This window comes from Protobothrops mucrosquamatus, unplaced genomic scaffold, assembly GCF_001527695.2.
Source record: "Protobothrops mucrosquamatus isolate PMUCROS unplaced genomic scaffold, P.Mucros_1.0 scaffold877, whole genome shotgun sequence".
NCBI lineage: Eukaryota > Metazoa > Chordata > Lepidosauria > Squamata > Viperidae > Protobothrops > Protobothrops mucrosquamatus.
Window position 1 is genome coordinate 576,328 of NW_015387131.1, and position 20,852 is coordinate 597,179.

Sequence of the window (20,852 nt, forward strand, 5' to 3'; positions counted from 1 at the left end):
TGGAAAAGGAAAGTCAAACATAAAATCATTTAGACTATTTAGTATTTCAAGTTTTAAAATCAGTTGCACAGAAACTTCTAATTTTGATATACTGTGGAATAAGTTCCTTTGAACAAATTAGCTAGGTTCTTTAAACACAACCATTGTAGACTAATACCACGTGCATATACCGAGGCTTTGAATAGATAAATTTTGCCATTAGAAAAATGGAGCTAGTTTAGTAGTCAATGTTCCCATCTGTTCATGCTTAACTTGGTAAATACATACCTTCACAACAGTTACCAACCCATCATTGCTATTTGGATCGGTAAGAATAGTAAACCGGCCTGTGGGATCACCACTTGTCGTTCTGTATACTGCATTCCAAGCAGGTGTGTGTGGTTGATCTTTATCTGTCACAGTTAAATTAGCTACTATAACATCCACTCTGTTTTCAGGAACTTCACCATAGAACTAAAAATATAAAGCATACATACTTATGTACAAGATGTCAGCTCAGTATCTGTGAAATATTATCATGTTGTTTCTCTGCTGAAGCACTGAAGATCCTTCATGTTTCTAAATTATTATCTTCATTCAGAAATACTATCCTTGGGAACATTAGTTAATATTTTAAAGGAATTAACGTCTCTCTGACTCTAATGAGCTAGACCAGCCTTCCTGAGCTTGCCCAGATAAGAAGGTTGCAATTCATGGATTGAAACTCAAAACACAGAACAAAAAAAAATCAAGTATATGTTTTTGTTCATCAGGCAAACACTATAATTTAGGTGTCATTTCCTTATTTGGTGCTTTAGGTAGCAAGTAATCCTAATTCATTGATCCATAGTCATTTTTCAGACTGAAGATCACACTTAATCACAAAAAGTTGGTAGAGCCAGGAAAAAATAATCATACATTTAATATACTGTACAAAGAATTTTTTCAGTAAAGAATACATACATTTAATTCAATGACTATTTGTATGTGTAATGGTGTTTTTATATATTCAAAATTATAGTGCAATAATGGTTAATACTATCTTATTGAAGTCAGATAAATTCACTGAATAGCTAATACAGCTTGGCTCCATTGATTTAGAGAGGATGCAAATATGGAACAGAAGTTCTCATAAGAAACATATTTAATGCATTTAGTCTACTATGCAAGCAAATAAGAGGTATTCACATTCTACATCCCTTTTCTTTACTGCATACTTACAATCATGGCAGTGAACTCTGGGGGATTGTCATTGATATCTGTCACTGTGATGACAGCAGTTGCCGTGTTTGAAAGACCATATGTTGGATTTCCTTCCATATCTGTAGCTTGAATTATTAATGTATACTGTTGTACTTTCTAAAAAAAAGCACCACCACAAGATGACATCAAGAGCAGTTACAGACAAAGCCAACATTCCAAGGGGTTAGCAAGTATTCAATAAAGTGATTTTTTTTTGTGATGCAGTGAATTTATCACATTGCTCATTTCTATTAATGTCACTTAAACTGATACTGGACTTGCAGTAATTAAGAAGAATGAACAAGCCTAAATTCCAAGTGTTGTTTTCTTGCTTTATTTGGTAGCATTTGGGGAGAACTATATATAAGAGTAGCTTTTTTAATACAGGCAATAATAAATTGAAGAGCACTTTTTGAAAATATAGTGTATCATTTTAAAAACACAAATGCTGTGCAACAGTCAAAACTAAAGTAGGTTGGGCTTTGTTATCATTTGTTTTTAAAATAAGGCTCATAAGAACTAAGCATGGGAAGGCACATTCTTGGCAAATGATTCAAAATGCCAAGGCTTTGTGGTGAGGGGAACTGGAGGGTAACGGTGGCAACAACTTTTCCACATCACTATGGAAACTAGTGGAGGCAAGGATAAGAGAAACTAGTCCCAAACTAAATTATTTTTTTAATGTTAAACATTAGGAACCAGATAGCTCTTCTTTTTCAATGGCACAGCTAGCTTCTTTTTTGGTAAAAAAAAAGAAAAGAAAAAGAGCCTTTAGTGGTGGGAAACTCTGTTCTTAAAGCATTGTTGGAATAAAGCCAAAGGCAGAGGAACACATTCTTCCCTAAGAAGAGGAATTCTCTTACTTCAGGAATTAAATTGTTTGAAAATAATTAATGTAATTTATGATGCATTTACTTGCAACTTCTTGGTAATGTATCTGATATGAAAATTATAAAAGAAATATTATTATAAAGATTATAATATTATAAATATTATTATAAAGTTATAAAAGAAATATTATTTTCCTCAATATTTTAAAAATAAGATTAAGCATCCTAATATTTCTTAGACTGAAATAGAGATATTAATGCATAAAGTTCACCATCTTCTAAGAAGAAAACTAATAAAGATAGGGCTTTTTGATGTTGCCTTAAAATGTTACAGCCCTGAGTAGTTTATTGATATAGCTAAAAATGGTGTGTATTTATAAGAAAAATGCAATTCCTGGAGAATCAGTTTTTTAGAATGATGCTCTTATGTATTTCATTTCATAAAGTAACATAAAAAACAAATTTGTTTTCTATACAGAGAAACCTATCTAAGTTTAAGAAAAACAAAATTATTTAAAGAACTCTTTTAAATTTCAAGATTTAAACTGATTATTCTATCATATTGATGGGTTACACTGGTTGCCAAAATTGGGTGCAATTCAAGATGTTGGTTGTCACCTTTAAGCCCTTCATGGACTTTAAGTTAGTTGAGAGACCATTTTCTCCCAGTTACTTCTTCCTGTTCAATCCAGTCTGGCAGGATGGGCATGATCCAGGTCCAGTCAGCCAAGGAATATCAGCTGGCAGGGATTGGGAGACATGCCTGTCATAAACTCTACATCTGGAACATCCTCCCTCCTGAGTTAGGATGGCCCTGAACCTGTTGGCCTATCAGACTGGCTGTGTGCCCAGGCATAAGTTCCTGAATGTATGAAGGACTCTATTTCCTAGTTATGTTTGCACCAACAGATTACAATATCTCTTGCTGCTTTTTGTATTTCTTTCTTGTATCATGTTAATTATTTTAACATGCTTTTATTTTAATTGCTTTTATGATTATTTACCACCCAGAGTCACTGGTTTCATACAGGAAACTATACAAATTGATTGATGAATGAATGAAAAATTTCAGTAATGAGATGCATTTTTTTTTCTCTTCTGAAGATTATTTTTTATGTCTGGGGGAGAAAAGAGATAAATGGTAATCATGATCTCATTTATGGAGATAATCTTCTCTTAATTTATTGGGAGGACAATCCTGCTTGTTATGGGAGGTATGGGTGGTTTTTTTTGAAAAAAAAATGTTAAAAATTATTGTACATGATTTTCTTAATTTGCCATACATGCACACAAAAGGGGGAGGGTGGATTGTATTTTGGGCCCACAACAGTGCAAGATCCTGAGAGATTCCAGAGAATCACAGGAGTCCAAAATGGAGTCAAACCCATCATATGACTTGCTTGTCCTAAGATTTAAGCAGAAGCCAGAAAGAAACTAAATGTTAAAAATATCTATATCTACATTGACAGAGAGAGGGAGAAGGGGAAATGAAATCTCAATTATTTGTTTTTCAACCTCCTAGTACAGATTCAGAATCAGCCACTCATCTAAGACAAACAAATTTAAAATGTGTGATGCCAGTCCTGTCTCACCTCTCTGTCAAGTCCAGCCGCAACTGTGATAATGTCACCTGTTTCGTTGTTGATTGTAAACATATTTGGAGAAGGGGTGCTTGGGACTTGTGACAAGATTCTGTATCTCAGCATTCCATTCAAAACGTTGGGATCATCAGCATCAATAGCAGTGACAGTCATCACATAGGTGCCTAATGAAAGATCCAATAATCCTCCGAATTAAACTTGGGTCTTACTAAGGCACTTTGAAGCATCAGCCTTGGTTTAAATATTTACTTCCTCTGATAAAACACATCATATCCCTTCAAATCGAGCATTTTCCTAAGGCTTGTAATTAATAAGGAATAGTAAAGAAAAAAGCCATGTGTTTATAAAATATAAAAATTCACCTACTGCTAAAGTAAAAGTAAACTATTGTGTTTAAATTGCTGCTTTGTTGACCTATCTTATAGAAAATTAACCCCAATATTGTAGTAAGACAATGCCTGTTAATTCAACATACAGGCTCATAGAAATGCTCATAAATGGTATTTCTAGAGACCATTTAAACTGCAGATTTTTGAAGCAGTAAGAGCTGTTGGCATGTGATGAGATATAATCTGTTTTCAAAAATCCATGAAAGAACATAGCAATTAAAGAGGGTGTAACCTCTAATATACACTCAGGACAAATCTGACCATGTTCCATAATTGAGAATTAAAGGATAGGAGAGTAAACATTTATTCAGCATAAAATTTCAAATGAAGTCTGGCTTACTGAAGGAAGAAGAAAATGACCAAACTCTATTAAAATCCACATAAATCACTGGATTTGAAAAAAAATCCACATTAAAAAAATAAACAATCCATTCTTTAGTTTGTTCAATATTCATCAGAATATACTGCATACATACATCATAAATTATTTCCTCCAAGTTAAGAGCTAATCAGAAATTCGCTTATCCAAGTCACAAACAGATGTCTGCAGCCAGGTTCATTGTAGAGTTGACACTTGTGTAATTGTACAGATTCTCTCTGGATCTACTTGATTACTATAAATCACACTTTTAAATTTCCCTGTTAATATAATTTCACCATCCACTCAGGCGTACAATTTGTCTACTGAAGTTTAAAGAAACATTCTGTTTCTATTATGAAGCATACTGTATATATCTTAGTTCTCTTTAATTCAATATTTCCTTTCAGAATAACAACTTAGTATCCAAAACCCAAATTTAAGTACTCAAACTATGATTTTGAGTTTTTTGAATATTGAAGTTGCTAATATATTTTCTGGACAATGTAGCATCCCAGCAATTTATAAGAAATTAACTTTAGATGCCCAGAACTACATGTATACTCTACATTTCTCTATGCCACAGAAATGTATTTGTTACATTTCTATCCAATTGTTATTCTAAAAACTAAAGACATAAATATAATTCATTCTTTCTGATTTTTACTCACAATTATAAGGTTGATTGGTTCGAGACAAAATAATTGACCCAAAGCCTTTTTATATATATCCATGGCAGAAGATGGTTTCCCCAGTCCTAATCTAACCTAATCTTACTGTCTATTACCATGACTGTAGATTTTCAAATTTAATTTAGGAGTGCATGTGCGTGCATTAAAAAAGGAGAAAACATAATGGCTGAGTATAAGAGAGAGGGAAGGGAAATGCTATTAGACTTTCAACAATCTGTAACAATAGCCTGTATCAATAAAGCATATTTCCAATCAAGTTGCCTAATCTTGATCCTTCTCAACGGGCTGATAAAACTGCATAAAACAACAAGACAGTTCTCACATCTATGCTTTCTTCCTGCATCTCCTTCAATTGCAGAAAGATCTTATAACATAATACAGTTGATTTGCTAGTCAGGCTACTGACTAGCAAACGATAGAAAATCTGTTCCACTAATGGATACAGTTTTATTTGCTAATATACAGGACATAGTTAAAGATTTTCTGGAATGTTGCTTGATACTTAAGATTCAGAATTACAATTAAGAAATTCTTTGTTCCAATTATCTCACTAGATGATTTTAGGCCAACTGTTCTTCCCTCATCATATTTGCAGCATGATGGTAATAATAGTATATTAAGAGTCCTTTTTAACATTACAATAAGATAATAAAGCTTTGAATATACCAATGTTACAGCTATGTTATTAGGGTTTTTTACCACACTACATGCCATCCATTTCTAAATCTGCTTCTTTCTACCATAATTCACTAGTATACTACAATTTAAAACACACAGTGACATTACCACAAACTTTGGAGTCAAGTGTCAATTTTCTAATAATAAAAATAAGAACAAACAACAAAAAATAAACAGCAACACCATTAAACAACATCTACCTATTCCATATCCTTGGAAAGTACTCAATAGGTGGTTAAAAACGCCAGATCTGGCGGGTTGTGTGACCAATCATAACAACAAAAGATCTGGAAAGCATTTGGATAAAATAGGGATGGCTCATAATTACAAAATGTTGTATTAAGTGGAACTGTGCATATCTTACAATTATATATTTACCCATCCTAAATCCTTGGGAAGGATCAGACAGTCCAAAGTAACAAATCAAGCCAGAATTATCTGGTAGACTGTGTCTAAATATAACATAATACCATCACTACCAAAGCTGTCAACTAAGCATGGAACAGAAATAAATATCAATTAATTAACATTTATAAATTTATAAAATAGATATATTACAAACCTAGACAATTGTAATTCTAAAGGATAATAGCATACCAAACAGATATTTACAATAAAAATAATACATAAAGTAGATCATTTAACATGTCAGATTTGAACATAAGTAGTAATTATCCCATAATAATTATGTTTATTTTTTACTGTCAACACCAGGAAACATGAAATTTCAGATATCTGACTCAAGATCCAGGTCTGATTTCTTCTGAGAACAAATTTGTCCTGTGTCAAATCAAATGAACTAAATTAAGCTATTTTGAGTCAATGAAGAGGGATATTAAGAAGCAGCTTCTGGCAAGTTCTGTCTCCTTCCAATATAGATGCGATTGATTAACTGAAACTTGTAGACAATTCTCTTTATTGAGACAAATACAATTTAACGTTTATATATTTTCTTAGTGTAATTTAAGTTAAATGTTTAAAAGTCTCTACAATATTAAAATATAATATATATAGTATATAAAATAAATGACTAAGTCTCTAATATTTTACCTGGTTTTGATCCTTCTGGGACTGTCCCATTCCAAACCTGATGTAGGAATTCAGGTCTATTATCATTCATATCAATGACATTAATAACAATATCAATGGGATTTTCCACCTGGTTCCCATTTACATCTACAGCGTGTGCTCTTAGCTGCAAAAGATATTAAAAAAAAAATCAGAAAAACCTGCAACAGATATCATCAGACAAGGTAACTGTTGTTGATGGCAGGACATTTTAAACAGAATCAACTAACTTGATTTATTTTGTCTTCTTTTGTCATCCTCTTTTGATCATTTCAGACACTTGAAAACAGATTTTAAAAAGTAATATCCTGAATTATCAAAATCCCATAATGCCTAAAAGTAGCAAGTAGCTATTAAAAGTAGCAAGACAAGACGCTTCTAAGCAGTAAAAAAATATGTTATCCTGGAAGGGAGAAAGGATGGAAAGAAGGAAGAAAAAAAGGAAGAGCAGAAGCAGAAGGAATTAGCTGAAGGTAGGAAATTTTTTCATCATATTATCATAATACTATAATGAAAATAATTGTGAGACTAATTTATAAGATAGCCCAAGAAAATACTTTTTTACCCAAAGCAAAATTTATCTGGAGTCTGTTGCCAGAGGCTACAACAATTAGATGGCATGTTGGGCTGCTTGAGATGTCCTTCTCTTTCACTTTTCACAGTTTTTAATATTCATCAAACATGAAATGTTTTTCTAGTAATCCATTTATCCATGCATCTTCTTATCTATTTTCTCTTCTGCAATTAATTTCAACCCCAAAGGTGTTTATATTTAAATTGACTATACACAATTTTAAAAAAATCTCATGGTAGATTTATTTTTTTATTTCTGAAATAACTGTCACCATTTAATATTCATATAAAGCTTCACATTAAAAACATTCTTCTAAATTATGTGATTGAATTTGTAACTGGAAATTGAAAGAAAATATAATCTCATTTTGCTTCTTTTGCTTCTTTTGTCTATTTCATTAAATCAAATCTGAGTTAATTCCATTTACATAATTTTAAATCTTAAACTGAGAAAGGAATTCTAGATAAGATCTTTGATTTTAAACTTTATTCTTAGTTAATTAAAAACTTACATGAAAAGAAGCAATTTGCTCCCGATCTAATGGTTTTGTCACTGATAGTTGACCTGAAATAGGATTGATGATGAAGATGCCAGTTGGAGGCTGATCAGCTCCTGGACCAGTAACGCTGTATCGCAGGGAAAGGCTTTTATCACGATCAGATCTGATCTACATACCAAGAAGATGGTGAGTTCATTAAATATATTCAGAAGTACTAGATACTTAAAAAAAATCTATCAATATGCACATGCATGCATACCCCATAACAGTCATAGAAATCATTTACATTTTCTTATCTAGCTTTTTGTTTTAATTGTAAAAATCAGCAAGGTAACTTTTTAAGTGAACTGCACTGGACTTCTTACTAATAAAGAATACTGCTAGCACCTGTAATCTACACAATGCCTAATACAGTGGTGGTGAACCTATGGCACGGGTGCCAGAGGCGGCACTCAGAGCCCTCTCTGTGGGCCCGCATGCCGTTGCCCCAGCCCTGCCACCCCCGTGGCCCCCTCCTCACCAGCAGCCCCTCCCGGGGAGACTCACCCCGGGTGCAGCCTGCGCAGAGCAGCGCAGCCAAGGACATGGCAGCCGGGCAGCGGGGACAAGACTCCGCCCTCATGCCCCATCGCGTACAGATGATGCTGCAGGGCACAGAGGGCGTGGCCGCCATGACGCTGCTGGGCCGCCTGGGCGATCTGCTGTGGCAGGCCGTGGAGGTGGTGGCTGGCCCTGCGGGCAGGAGAGGCGAGGGCAGAACAGGGGCAAGGCGGTTTTTGGGCACTCGATCTCTAAAAGGTTCGCCATCACTGGCCTAATATATATTTATATATTTATTACTGTCAAAAGAAATCCTCCCATAGTAACAAACAAAACTGCCTGTTCTGTTAGAAAGATGAGACAACTGGAAAATGTTCCTTCCACCAAAGAAACTCCTTTATAATAGTTGGCTATATATTCAGACAGTGCTGAGCAAAGATTCTACAGTATTCCATACATCATCAGACAGTCCATGTAAAGAGGACTAAAGTAGATAGCCTGGTAGATGTTTTTGATGTTTGATAGTCATGGCCTGACTTGATCAGTATTGTTGAAAGAGGAATCAATGCAATAACAAGCAGTAGTGGTAATAGAAAGTCTTCTTGAAAGTTTATTTTGCACAACCACAGCTTTGTAGGTTTCTCTTAGACCAACACTTTCTGATCTTTTATTTTTTAAATATAAAAACAATATTTATTTATGAAATTGATATGTCTCCCAACTCACAATCCAAAGAGACTCATATCAACAATCATTCAATAAAAATATGGATTGAATGTAAAATATGTGTATATCATTACTTTAAAGCCATTTGAGGGGAGAACCACACAAATCTAAATGTCTGTTATCTCTATAAATGACATCATTTTACAAATGACATAAATTTATGCAGTTGATATAAACTTACAAAAATGATATCATTTTTCAAATGGCATATATTAAAGCAAATGAATACAAGGGATTTTGTTCCTTTATTTTGAAATAATACCCGGAAGAAAATGTTGGTTGTCCATTAAACGGATATTGTTAATCTGAAGGTTTACTGTATAACAATTTGTCTTTTACATTCTATCAGAATTTAGTATTCTTTCAATTTTTTTAAATCTGTGCAATTTTATTTATCATATTGATAAGCTATTAATAGTATACCTGGACAAATAAAGACAGCTTTATCTTATTCTTTCATATTTCTTCTCTTTTTCTATTGACAGTACAGTACATATAATACTGAGAGTATAATAGGACTACCTCTATTAAGATTTCTCTTTTTCTATTGACAGTACAGTACATATAATACTGAGAGTATAATAGGACTACCTCTATTAAGATTTCTACTGAGGGAGAATTGTCTAGGAATACAACAAAAATTCTCATGTTTGGTTTATTTTCTTCCTTTACATGTAAATAACCTGGTTTCATTTTTTATAAGAATACATGGATTTTTTTTTCATCTCAGCTCTTTAATACAGAAAAACATTATTAAACTCCTTGAACAAAACTCTTCTGTTCTCTGCCTTACCCTAACTAATTCCTGAGGAAATGGCCCTCTGGAGTTTTCTGGCAAATTGATTGGAGGGATAACCCAATCTCTCTTCTGTCTTTGCAGATGGCCACTGTGATGTCTAGGAAATACAATGTCTTCCATTTTCTTTTGTTCCTTACAATTATAGATAATGAAAATTAGTACAGATTAATTGCCTAAGTTTTTTCAAATAGAAAGCAGCATATAAATATTTAAATACATTTACATAATGAACAAAGATTTAAATGATATAAAATAAGGCTTCCAAAGACAATGTATAATCCCCAAATTCACAAAATGACATGACATGGAATAAGAAAAAAGATCTATGTAAATACCTACTTTGTTTTCTATCAGAAGTCTGTAGAAAGAAAGTGGAGTTTTAAGCAATTTATTAGAACTTCTTTCTATACCTTATACTTTTTATGTTCCACCTACAGCCTAGTTAATATCATTGCAAATTTAACAGTATGCCTTTAGATATTTTTCATTAGTTGGAGCTACAGTTCAGGTAATGTGCTACTGTACATTAAATTTAGACCTGGGTGTGCTAAAATATAATTTGAGTTTCTAAGGAAGCTTTTAATACATAGTAGTAAGGACTGTCTCAAATATTTATGACCCTATTAAATCCCATAGAATTAATGTTGTAATTATTTTAAACCTATGTCAGCCATGATGGATGCTGTAGATGGCCTACTTTACACAGTAGGTATTAATCTCTGCAGGGTGTCAACAATTCTTCTCTGCATCTGTAAGCATTCTGGCTTTTGGTTCTTGACGCTTGCAGATTGCTAGCTTGCTTATGCATGTGGTGAAAACAAAGAAAGACATATTTCTTCAATCCTTTAAAACAATACTCGGTCTTTTCAGTTAAATGTGGAATAGGAAAAATAATGGTTTCTTTTTACATTATGGAAGCCAGATGTTTTCAACAATAATGAATAAACTTAACTATCTTACATAAGATAATCTAATAGGAAAAGATAAAGGACACTTGCAGCAGTAATTTATTGGTAAATAAATAGAAATATATTTTATTTGTTTAAAACATTAATATGTTGATCTTTAAACAAAGTTTTAGTGAGCATGGTCAGGACCAGAATTAAGAGTCCTAGAAAAAATACCCAGTATTTATATACATATGCAAGCCCAGCTATATAGCTGGCGATGATGCTTTTAATGAGCTACAAATGCAGAATAATAAATTAAGTTTAAACTGGCCCAACAAACCAAATGCATTCAATCAACCAAGTAGCTTGGCCTTGCAAGAATTTTAAAGTATCTCTCCCCCAATTTATACAGTTCTCCAAAATATGAAATAGCAAACAACTTACTAAGTCCTACTCAATGTACACAAATAGGTATATCTGAGACCTTGTTTAAAAGACTGGGCTTGCTTATGTTATGTAAAAACATGCTGGAAAAAATATGATATCCTAGCTGAACAGCAAGTTCTGTGACTGCATAAATATGATTACAGGTTTGGAGAAGTCACAGTCCAGCAAACACCAATGCAAATTCCAACTCCCTGAAAAAAGCAAGATTACCAGCATGAAAGTTTTCATTATTATAAGCCTTTGCCCAAGTTCAGGAGCTATCTCTTGATTATTTAAATGTAAATTCATTCTCTGTTCCATGTTGGCATATCAATATAAATAAATTTCATGAATGAATCAAATCCATGTTTTTTTAGATATGCCTATAATTGTTAATTTTATTGTGTACATATCTATTGACATAAAATTATCCAGTATACTTTTTAGAAGAACAAATAGCAGAATACCAAACAATGCGCATTTTCAATGCTTACTGGCAGCAAGACTGAGCAAGATTTCTTTCCACCTTGGCTGAGAGCACTTCACACAAGAGAGAGGCTCCTTTCTCTAAAGTGGCAGTAAAGTCATGAATAATTTACACACATGCAACCCCAACATTTTATTACTGAGGCACAAAGGAGAGCAAATACTTTCTGCCAGAATTGCTTTTCCTGTTACATTTGTAAATCTGAAGTTCCAATGTTATAAATGTGACTGATAGGTCTGAAAAGCAAATTGTTTATTTATTTATTTTTTTATTATATTTACATTCCAATTTAAATTTCTACCTTTTAAAAATGTACTCCCGCACAAAGGCAAATTTTAAATGCAAATAACTTTCATATTTTCAGTGAGATGGGATAATGGAAAAACGTATTTTGAAAATTAATAATATTTAACACATAAAATTAGGCAAAAAAGAGATAAATTATGAACCCCATTCTCATATATATTTCTAAGATATATTAAGACATTTTACCTGTACAGAATCCTTTGGATCAAGACCTAGTTTTATGATCACTTGCCACTCTTCTTTTGTTTCTTTGTCACTGGCATACAGGAAAAATTCAGTAGGTTCTGGAGAAAGCTGAAAGCTTCTAGCTGCATATACCACACCATCATCACCAATTCGGAAATCTGCTGGTGCGCTGCTTTCAAAATGGACTTTTCTGTGTGCTTCACAGCTTCTAAATCTTACTGCAAATACATAAAACACAACATATATAATGAAAAAGAAGGTTTAAAAACCCTGATATTCTGGATAATTTGTTGTAGATAAGTCAACTCTAATGTTGGTTCATTTTAAAAGACTGTTTGCAAGAAATATGTCGATGAATCAATAGCTAACTGAAAACAAAGCAACATTTTTAATTAAGATCTCCCACTGATTTGTTTTTTTGCAAGCCCTGGTACATTAAGCTTAGTTTTTAATAGTATATTAGTATATTAAAAGTATATATTTTTTATTTGTTTGATAACCAAACAAGGCATTATATAATAATTGTTTTATCACTACTTTCCAATTTTTCTCCAACGTATTTCTGAAATGTTTGCCTTCTACCTTTTCTGCTCTAGAATATGAAAGCCTGAGGTTTGGTCTCTTTTGGACCATTAATTTGCAAATCCCAGAGTACAACAAAGTAAAATATGAGAAAGAAATATTTTAGACATATATACTATCTTTTAGGATACTACTAGATAGATTAAAAGAAGTATCCTTAAAATCTGACATTATGAATTTTTATTATGGAGAACATAAAAAATAAATTTTATGCACATTTCATATAATTAGTAACATTTCTATTATGGATCGCATGAGTTCAAAGATGACCTACCTAGGTTACAGAAAGTTATTCTATATACAGTATATTGAGGCTATAATTACAGTAATAAGTTGCTGTGGTGTAAGTCAAGACACCCATGTGACCGGAAGTAATTTTACAGCCTTTTTCACTGTAAAGAGAATATGGCAGTGGTTAAACAAACCCATTCATCTGAATGAACATTTTTTGCTGGAAACCAGGAAAAAAAACCCCATCAGGAATTGTGGCCATGTGACCCTAGAATGCATGACCAGTCATAAAGCAAAAACCGTCCAATATGTGGTCACGTGACCAAGAAAAGGTAGATAGTACATCCATTTATGATGGTTTGGGGTGCTACTTTATGGCCATAAGGCAGAGGTCCCCAACCCCTGGTCTGTAAACCAGTATTGGGCCACGGCATGCCAGCAACCGGGCCACACAAAGCCCCATCTGTGAGATGCAGGCAGTGCACAAAACCACACACACTCCGGTCCGTGGAAAAACCTCTCTCCACAGGACCGATCCCTGGTGCCCAAAAGGTTGGGGACCTCTGCCTTAAGGCACTTGTTGCTACTCCTATTGTATTTACCACAATTCAATGTCCTGGATCTTTTCTTGTAAATCATCCTGAGAAGGAAAGACTTAAGAAGCAAATGGACTCTTGTCACCTGATTGCTGGCTTATTAAAGGATATAGGGTTGAAATGGAAAATAGACTGTGGCCCATGAATGTGTGGAGGTTATGGCAGATAACTCAGCTGACAATCAATGATTTACAGATCATACTCTGAGAAATGCTGCTCTACCCCAACCAATTTTGGGTTTTCCACAGCTCATCTTAGTTGTAAATAATATCACTGAGTTGCTTCTCAATTTGAAGAAGAATTCTCCCTCAACAAATACTATATTTTAATAAAAAAATTCTTGAAAATTCAGCTTAACATTACTTCATATATTCTGAAAAAAGCAGACCCACATCTATAGTATAGTACCTTACATGACTTATTATGAGCTCAGGAGCAACTAGCTATACAACATAGTGGTCAAAGCAACAACCATATAAATGAACAAGAACTACCACAAGATATAAAAAGCTATAAGTACAGAACCTACAAATTGCATTCCACTACATTAGATAACATACTTTTTTTTCTCCTTTCCTTCCCTTTAAAGTAGGAAATAGGTTCCTTCTTATAGACCCGAAGAAGTCTAATAGAAATATGTGAATATAATCTGGACAATCACTAACTGGATTCCAGAATTTATCTGAGACAGTTTAAGAAATGGATATCACAATGTTTCTCTGTAGCTCAATATGCTTAAATATCTAAAGGAAAGCTAGTACCTTCCTGATTTTGTTTTTTGAGGCAACTCAGTGCTATAAAATTCAAGGGGAATTGGTTTTTTAACAGCATCTTGCTGAAAATTTATAAAACTGACAGTGTCCTGGCAAAATCATTCTTTGCAAGTAAATACTCATGTTAAAAGCTTTCTGTGTGTATATGCTTGTGCACACACAGATGTATGGATTCCTTTGTTAACTGTTAGGCAACTGCTGAGCAATTAGATTTGTAAAGATGAACTTGGATCAGTTAACAAGCTAACTTTCTGCTTTCAAGAGAAAAAAAAATCTATTTTAAGTTATTATTGGTTAGATTTTATATTAAAAAATCCCCTTGTAGAAAGTCATTATTAATGCCATTATTTTCCTAAACTGATGAAAGGGATGACATATTTTTGTGACATTGTGTTTAGCTATACTGCAATTTAAATTACTCAGAAAGCAATAAAAACAATTTTTCACAGTAAAAAATAAAAATGCTTATAAAGTATATCCAAATTAATTATAAAATGTAAGCCAATATAATTTAAACTTGTTTGATAATTTTGGTGTGTATGCGTGTGCACATGTCAGAACTCTGGAACCAGGTCTTGAGTAGCTTTTGGGGGTCCATAGTAACTTCAAATGGTCCCTTGATGACCAGTCATTAAAAAAGGATTACCTGCATAGAAACACCATCAAGTAGGTTTTTTTTGGCAATAGTACTGAAGGGTGAATGCAAGGGATTGAAATAGCATTGTTCTCTGTTCCCTCCATTTTTTTCCCCACTGGATTTAAAATTTCCTGGCAATTAAATATATTCCTCTCTCATTGTTCCTCTTTTATTTATCTGCTCATTTAAAAAGAAAAAACCCCTTCAGAGATAGAAAGATAAATAGAACTCTTAGTTTTTTAATTACAGGGAGGGAAAGATCAAGCTACATGAAATATTTTAGGCAGACAACTCTATGCAGTGAGCTGTGTAAAAAAGAATTCAATACAGTATATACCTGGAATACATATAAACAAATTATTCAATTAGTGAAAAATAACATGTTGAATCATGTTTTTATAGGGTATTTATACAAATGTTTCATCATGGACATACGTGAATATAGCTATCAGACCAAAAATTACCTACATAAATACTGTTTCTTGCATTTTAATACTATGTAATTATACAGTAAGTCATGATTGTTTTCATTTTGCAAGATCCCAATTCTGTGGGTTATTCTGATCCCTTTTCCTTATATAAAAACCATAATGAAAGTGAACTAATAAGGAGAAAAATATTCAGTTACAGTATATGTCCTGATTTCCTTGGGTTATTATATAAGGTTATAGGTAGTCCTTAATTTATGGTTATAATTGAGATTGGAATTTTGCTTGCTAAGGAATACAATCATTAACCTAATCATTATGTGACCAGACCTGCTTTATGACAATTTTTTTCATTGGCGTTAAGTGAATCACTGAATCATGTGGTCATTAAGCAAATCTAGCGTTCTCAATTTTGCTGCTTATTGGAAACTGGCTGGAAAGGTTGCAAATAGTGATAAACTGCCCATAGGATGCTGCAATTGACAGTAAATGTGGTTTGGTTGCCAAGTGCCCAAATTGCAATCACATAGGGTGCTAGAATGGTCATAACTTTGAACGATCAATAAATAAATGGTTATTAAGTTAAGGACTACTATATTCTATTAAATCTGATGTACAACAACTGAACCCATATGTACTGAAGAGCAAGGTGTGAAGTATGCAATCTCATTTACAGTACATTGAAAAAATAAACGATGTACATTCGTTTCTAATGATATAAATAATTCATAATAGTTGTACATTTTTAATCTCATGTATTTTACTAATAATCTTCAATTAAATGCTTTCATTTGTCAGGCAATTACCATTATCACAGTGACACTTAACTGTGTTGCATCCCAAACTCAATTCAAACTGTTTGAATCCTAAAGTTCTTTAGCGGTTTAGCGCCTTTATTTTTTATTACTTTCTCTATTTTGTGGTCCCACCAATTCTTGCTTGCAGACAAATGGTATTTCTTGCAGATCTTCCTATGCCCCATTTGTCATGCTGTTGTTTGTAATCAGACTACATGATCTTCTTCCAGTAACTAACCAGGTGGTCCATTATTTCTTCAGCTTGTTTGCAGACATAGTTATTTGCTGTCCGCTGTTGTCGTCTCAATTCTGGTATATTATTACTATTATATTACTGTTGTGGTCTCCTTTTATATATTTTGATCGATTCAAGGTGATAAGCATCTAAATACCCTGCCTTTTATTTTTCCCATAACAAAAGCCTGTGAACTGGGTTGGACTGAAAGAGAATGAGTGGTCAAGGTCACTAAGCCATCTTTCATGCTCAAGGCACTCACTCTTGCTAGGCCAGCATCTCTTACCTAAAAAGAGTTGGAAGTAAAAAAAAAAAAACTAACAGAAGTGCAGCAAAAAAAGTATTTAAGAAGAGAAATACTATTGGCTACTATTAGCAAGCATGGACTATCAGGCTCCTTACAAGAAGCTTGAATTTGCCTGAAGCTTCTCATAAACCTGAAATAATATTAAAGCTGATTCCCAACATGATATCCTCTTGGATTTAACCTGGGGTCCTCTTTCCCCATGTTTTCCACTAATAAATAGCAAACTGGTCTCACATTTCCTATATTCAGATCTACATGGCAGTTGCCTGTTTAGATTTTCTGCATTCCTGCCCTAGGAAACTAGCTCCTAATATAATCCTGACATGGGCATGCACAAAATACTTGCTGCCTTGCAAAAAATGCAGGACAGTAGCTTACTTGTCCTACCTTATCTCTATTTCCTTTTCCTTTTCTAGATAGCAGGAATATTCAACAATATTTTTGTTTTGTTCCATTAGAATACTCAAGCTTTTTTTTCTCAGAAAACAGCCAAGTGGATTGTTTTAGCAAAGTTTCTGAGGGAGCTGTTGTCCTATCTGGAAGCAAAATTTATTTTTGTACCTATCCCTAAACATATACAAGTCCATTATTATTTTTTAATATGCTATTACTGCATTAAATCTTCATGGTAGTTCAAAAATTAGCTCAATTCAATAGGAATTTTTTGCAGCTAAGCACATAAAATACAAGATGAAATTAACTTTGTTTAAACATCTTCCTAATATGTGGGGACTGTAACTCTCAAAATTGCTAGACAATTTGAAAAGCCTAGTAGCTGGCAATTCAATGGCGGTTAGCAGTAGCAATACACATGGAAGACACTATTCAACAACAATAAATGAATCGAACAATGTAATTAATTTGATGCACAAAAATTATGGAAAATGTTTATGCAACTTAAAACAATGATTTCACTAATTATTACATTACATCGTTTTGTTTCTGAAGAACATGCAATGTAACAAAAGATTAAGGATTATTGTATTAATTAAATATTTTTTTAAAGAAATATCAAAGCAATCAGTATGGTCACTGTAAAACTGGTTAGAATGTCTGCCTACAATTTATAGAAGATACTAAAGGGGCAAATTTATTTAATTTGTCAAAATTACATTTCAAGATTTGAAGTCTTGATGTTACGTTATGTTTTGCAATCAGTTTTTTAAAAAACATTCTAGTTAATGCTATTCCCCTATCCCTCAGCTAATCAAATCAACATAAATTGTCTATTTTTAAAACTACCTATAATGTAAAGCATAATCTCAAAAATGTTCAGTGAATCTCATTTACCCATTTTTATTAAAACGCTCTATTTAATTTCCCATAATTCTCTTTGCTTACTGAATAAAGTCATAATAAGCATGCCAGAGAGAAAATGGGGATAAAGTTACTTTTGTTTCATAGAAATGCCTATGCAGCTCTTTAAAATAGGAATCATGACAGTCAGCAAAAGCACAGATTAGATAACTCCAATACAACCCAAATTATTTTCGATTCAATGATCCTTTTAAATTTTTGCCACTCCCACTCACTGACACAAAATCCTTCATAGTACTCCCTCTTTTTTGCCTTCATTTCAGTGGAAAATATAACAGAAAGGGGTAAGTATCTTAGAGGAAATATAATACATTTGTATTTGGACAACAGCTTTTATTTTCCAATGCAAATATAATAGAGAGAATTCAGCCTCTCTTGGGCTATTAAAATTATTTAATAAGCAGATGGCAAGTATAATAAATCTGTGTATTCTTGTGGAACTTACTGTAGCCAGCAAAATTAATAAGGGATAAAATAATGCAATTCTTTAAAAATGAGCATCAAAATAATCAAAATTATTTTCTTGAATGTTCAATTCTGGTTAATGAAAAAGCAATACTAAATATTAATACTATTTATTAATGTAGATGAAAATCTACTTTGCACCCAAATATATCCAAGGCTATTCCACTTATACAACAAAAAATAAAACAGTTAAATGATGAAACAAAAATAGTCTGAAGAGATACAACAATAATTTTAATACCAATAAAATCAGCCAAATTTAATGAAGGCCTGCTGGAATAAATACCTATTTAACAATTGATGATCAACAATAACAACAAGAAGGTGCCAAAGAGACTCCTGCATCAGAAAATTTCAAATTCTGAGCATGTATTTAAAAAAAGGACTGTAAAATTTCTAACATTCATATTATGGATTAGAGAGCCAGTGTGGGGTAGTGGTTAATGCACTGGGGTAGAAAATAGATTCTAGTCCTGCCTTAGGCATGAAATCACTTGCGGAATCTTGGGCCAGTGACTTGTGACTGTGAACTTTTCCTCCTCTTACAAATTTAATTGGCTGATAGCAGACGCAACTTAACACTAAAACATTGTCTTTCATTTTCTTTTTAATTATAAAATATTTGATGTATTTCTGTGAACCACACAATCAAATTATGTTTGGTTTTAAGATGAATAATCTCAGTAAATTGTTCTACCTTCTTACTATAGGTTGGAACCAACCTTATCCATGCTTGCAAACTGCCTGCAATGGTTTAGGGTTTTTTTTTGGGGGGGGGGGTTGCCACAATGCAAATTGAATATGAAAGATCCTTTAAAGTGGTAAATGATTAAATCCTTTCTATCATTCATGCAAAAACCTGGATTAGCAACCTCACACTGACAAGGGGACTGGGAAAGAAATTATATATATTTTGAGTGCACACTCTGTAAATATCAGGCCCAAGCCAAAGACATAGTAAGAAAAACCAAATGCACAAGTACAGCATAGTAGTAAGACACTCTCCCTGGAGCCTCAGGATCACCTGTTAGTGGATTTATACTCGGTCGTCACACGACGTCGACGGTTTTTCCGGTTGTGTCACGATCCGACGTAATTGTCTCCCTATCTTAGTTCTAGTGCACTTCACAATTATGGTGAAATGTTACGGAACCATTCCGGTGTAAACCTTATGACGTAGGTCAATTGGTCACCGTGATGTAAAAAAGATGTTGAGACTCTAGAAAGAGTACAGAGAAGAGCAACAAAGATGATTAGGGAATTGGAGGCTAAAGCATATAAGGAACGGCTGCTGGAATTGGTATGCCTAGTTTAATGAAGAGAAGGACGAGGGGGGACATGATAGCAGTGTTCCAATATCTTAGGGGCTGCCATAAAGAAGAGGGAGTCAAGCTATTTTCCAAAGCGCTTGGAGGCAGGACAAGAAGCAACGGGTGGAAACTAATCGAGAAGCAATCTAGAACTAAGGAGAAACTTCCTGACAGTGAGAACAATTAACCAGTGGAACAACCTGCCTCCAGAAGCGGTGAATGCTCCAACACTGGAAGTTTTTAAGAAGAGACTGGACAGCCATTTGTCCGAAATGGTATAGGGTTTCCTGCCTGCGTAGGGGGTTGGACTAGATGACCTCCAAGGTCCCTTCCAACTTTATGATGATGATGATGATGATGATGATGATGATGATGATGTTGTTGTTTTATAGGATATGCATTTCACTGAGGTGCCCTTAACTCTACACTTTTTATTTTTTAAAAGGGATATAAATTTATCGTGGATTATATCTTATCAACTGCCTCTATATTTCAATACTTATCAGATGAGCTTATTATAGTTTAATACACATTCACTATGCAATTTGCATTGGGTGTAATTTATAATTTTATTACCTTTATATTTTTATCAATATTTCAGCAACCAGTAAAAAGATGTTCCAAGTGTTTTCAAAACTGGATTAAATAAGTACTTTATGTATATAGGCATACTGCTTACATTTAATAGTTCATAAGATGCAAGCATTAATACATTGGTATGTTTAGTAATCTCTAGATTAGAGATCTTAGCTTGAATAGAATATCATGAACATGACTGGGTTAAAACTAGATTTGTTTATATTTGTGGCATGTTAAAAAAATGCAACAAAATTCAAAGTTTTATTCCTTACTTAGCAGGGAATGTTCATATGGTTCAAACTGGTATTATGTGCTACAGCCACTG

At 33.4% G+C, this 20,852-nt stretch overlaps 1 protein-coding gene across 1 annotated transcript in view; it reads right to left on the minus strand.

Moving 5' to 3' along the window:
* Positions 1–20,852, minus strand: part of CDH2 (cadherin 2) — a 123,900-nt gene that overhangs the window by 20,934 nt on the left and 82,114 nt on the right. Inside the window, exons 3-9 of the mRNA XM_015819238.1 lie at positions 12,271–12,488; positions 9,970–10,107; positions 7,923–8,078; positions 6,820–6,964; positions 3,644–3,816; positions 1,201–1,338; positions 268–453 (exon numbers count right to left, since the gene is read on the minus strand). Of these exons, the coding sequence (XP_015674724.1) occupies positions 268–453; positions 1,201–1,338; positions 3,644–3,816; positions 6,820–6,964; positions 7,923–8,078; positions 9,970–10,107; positions 12,271–12,488 (1,154 nt within the window). The remainder of the gene's footprint in view (positions 1–267; positions 454–1,200; positions 1,339–3,643; positions 3,817–6,819; positions 6,965–7,922; positions 8,079–9,969; positions 10,108–12,270; positions 12,489–20,852) is intronic.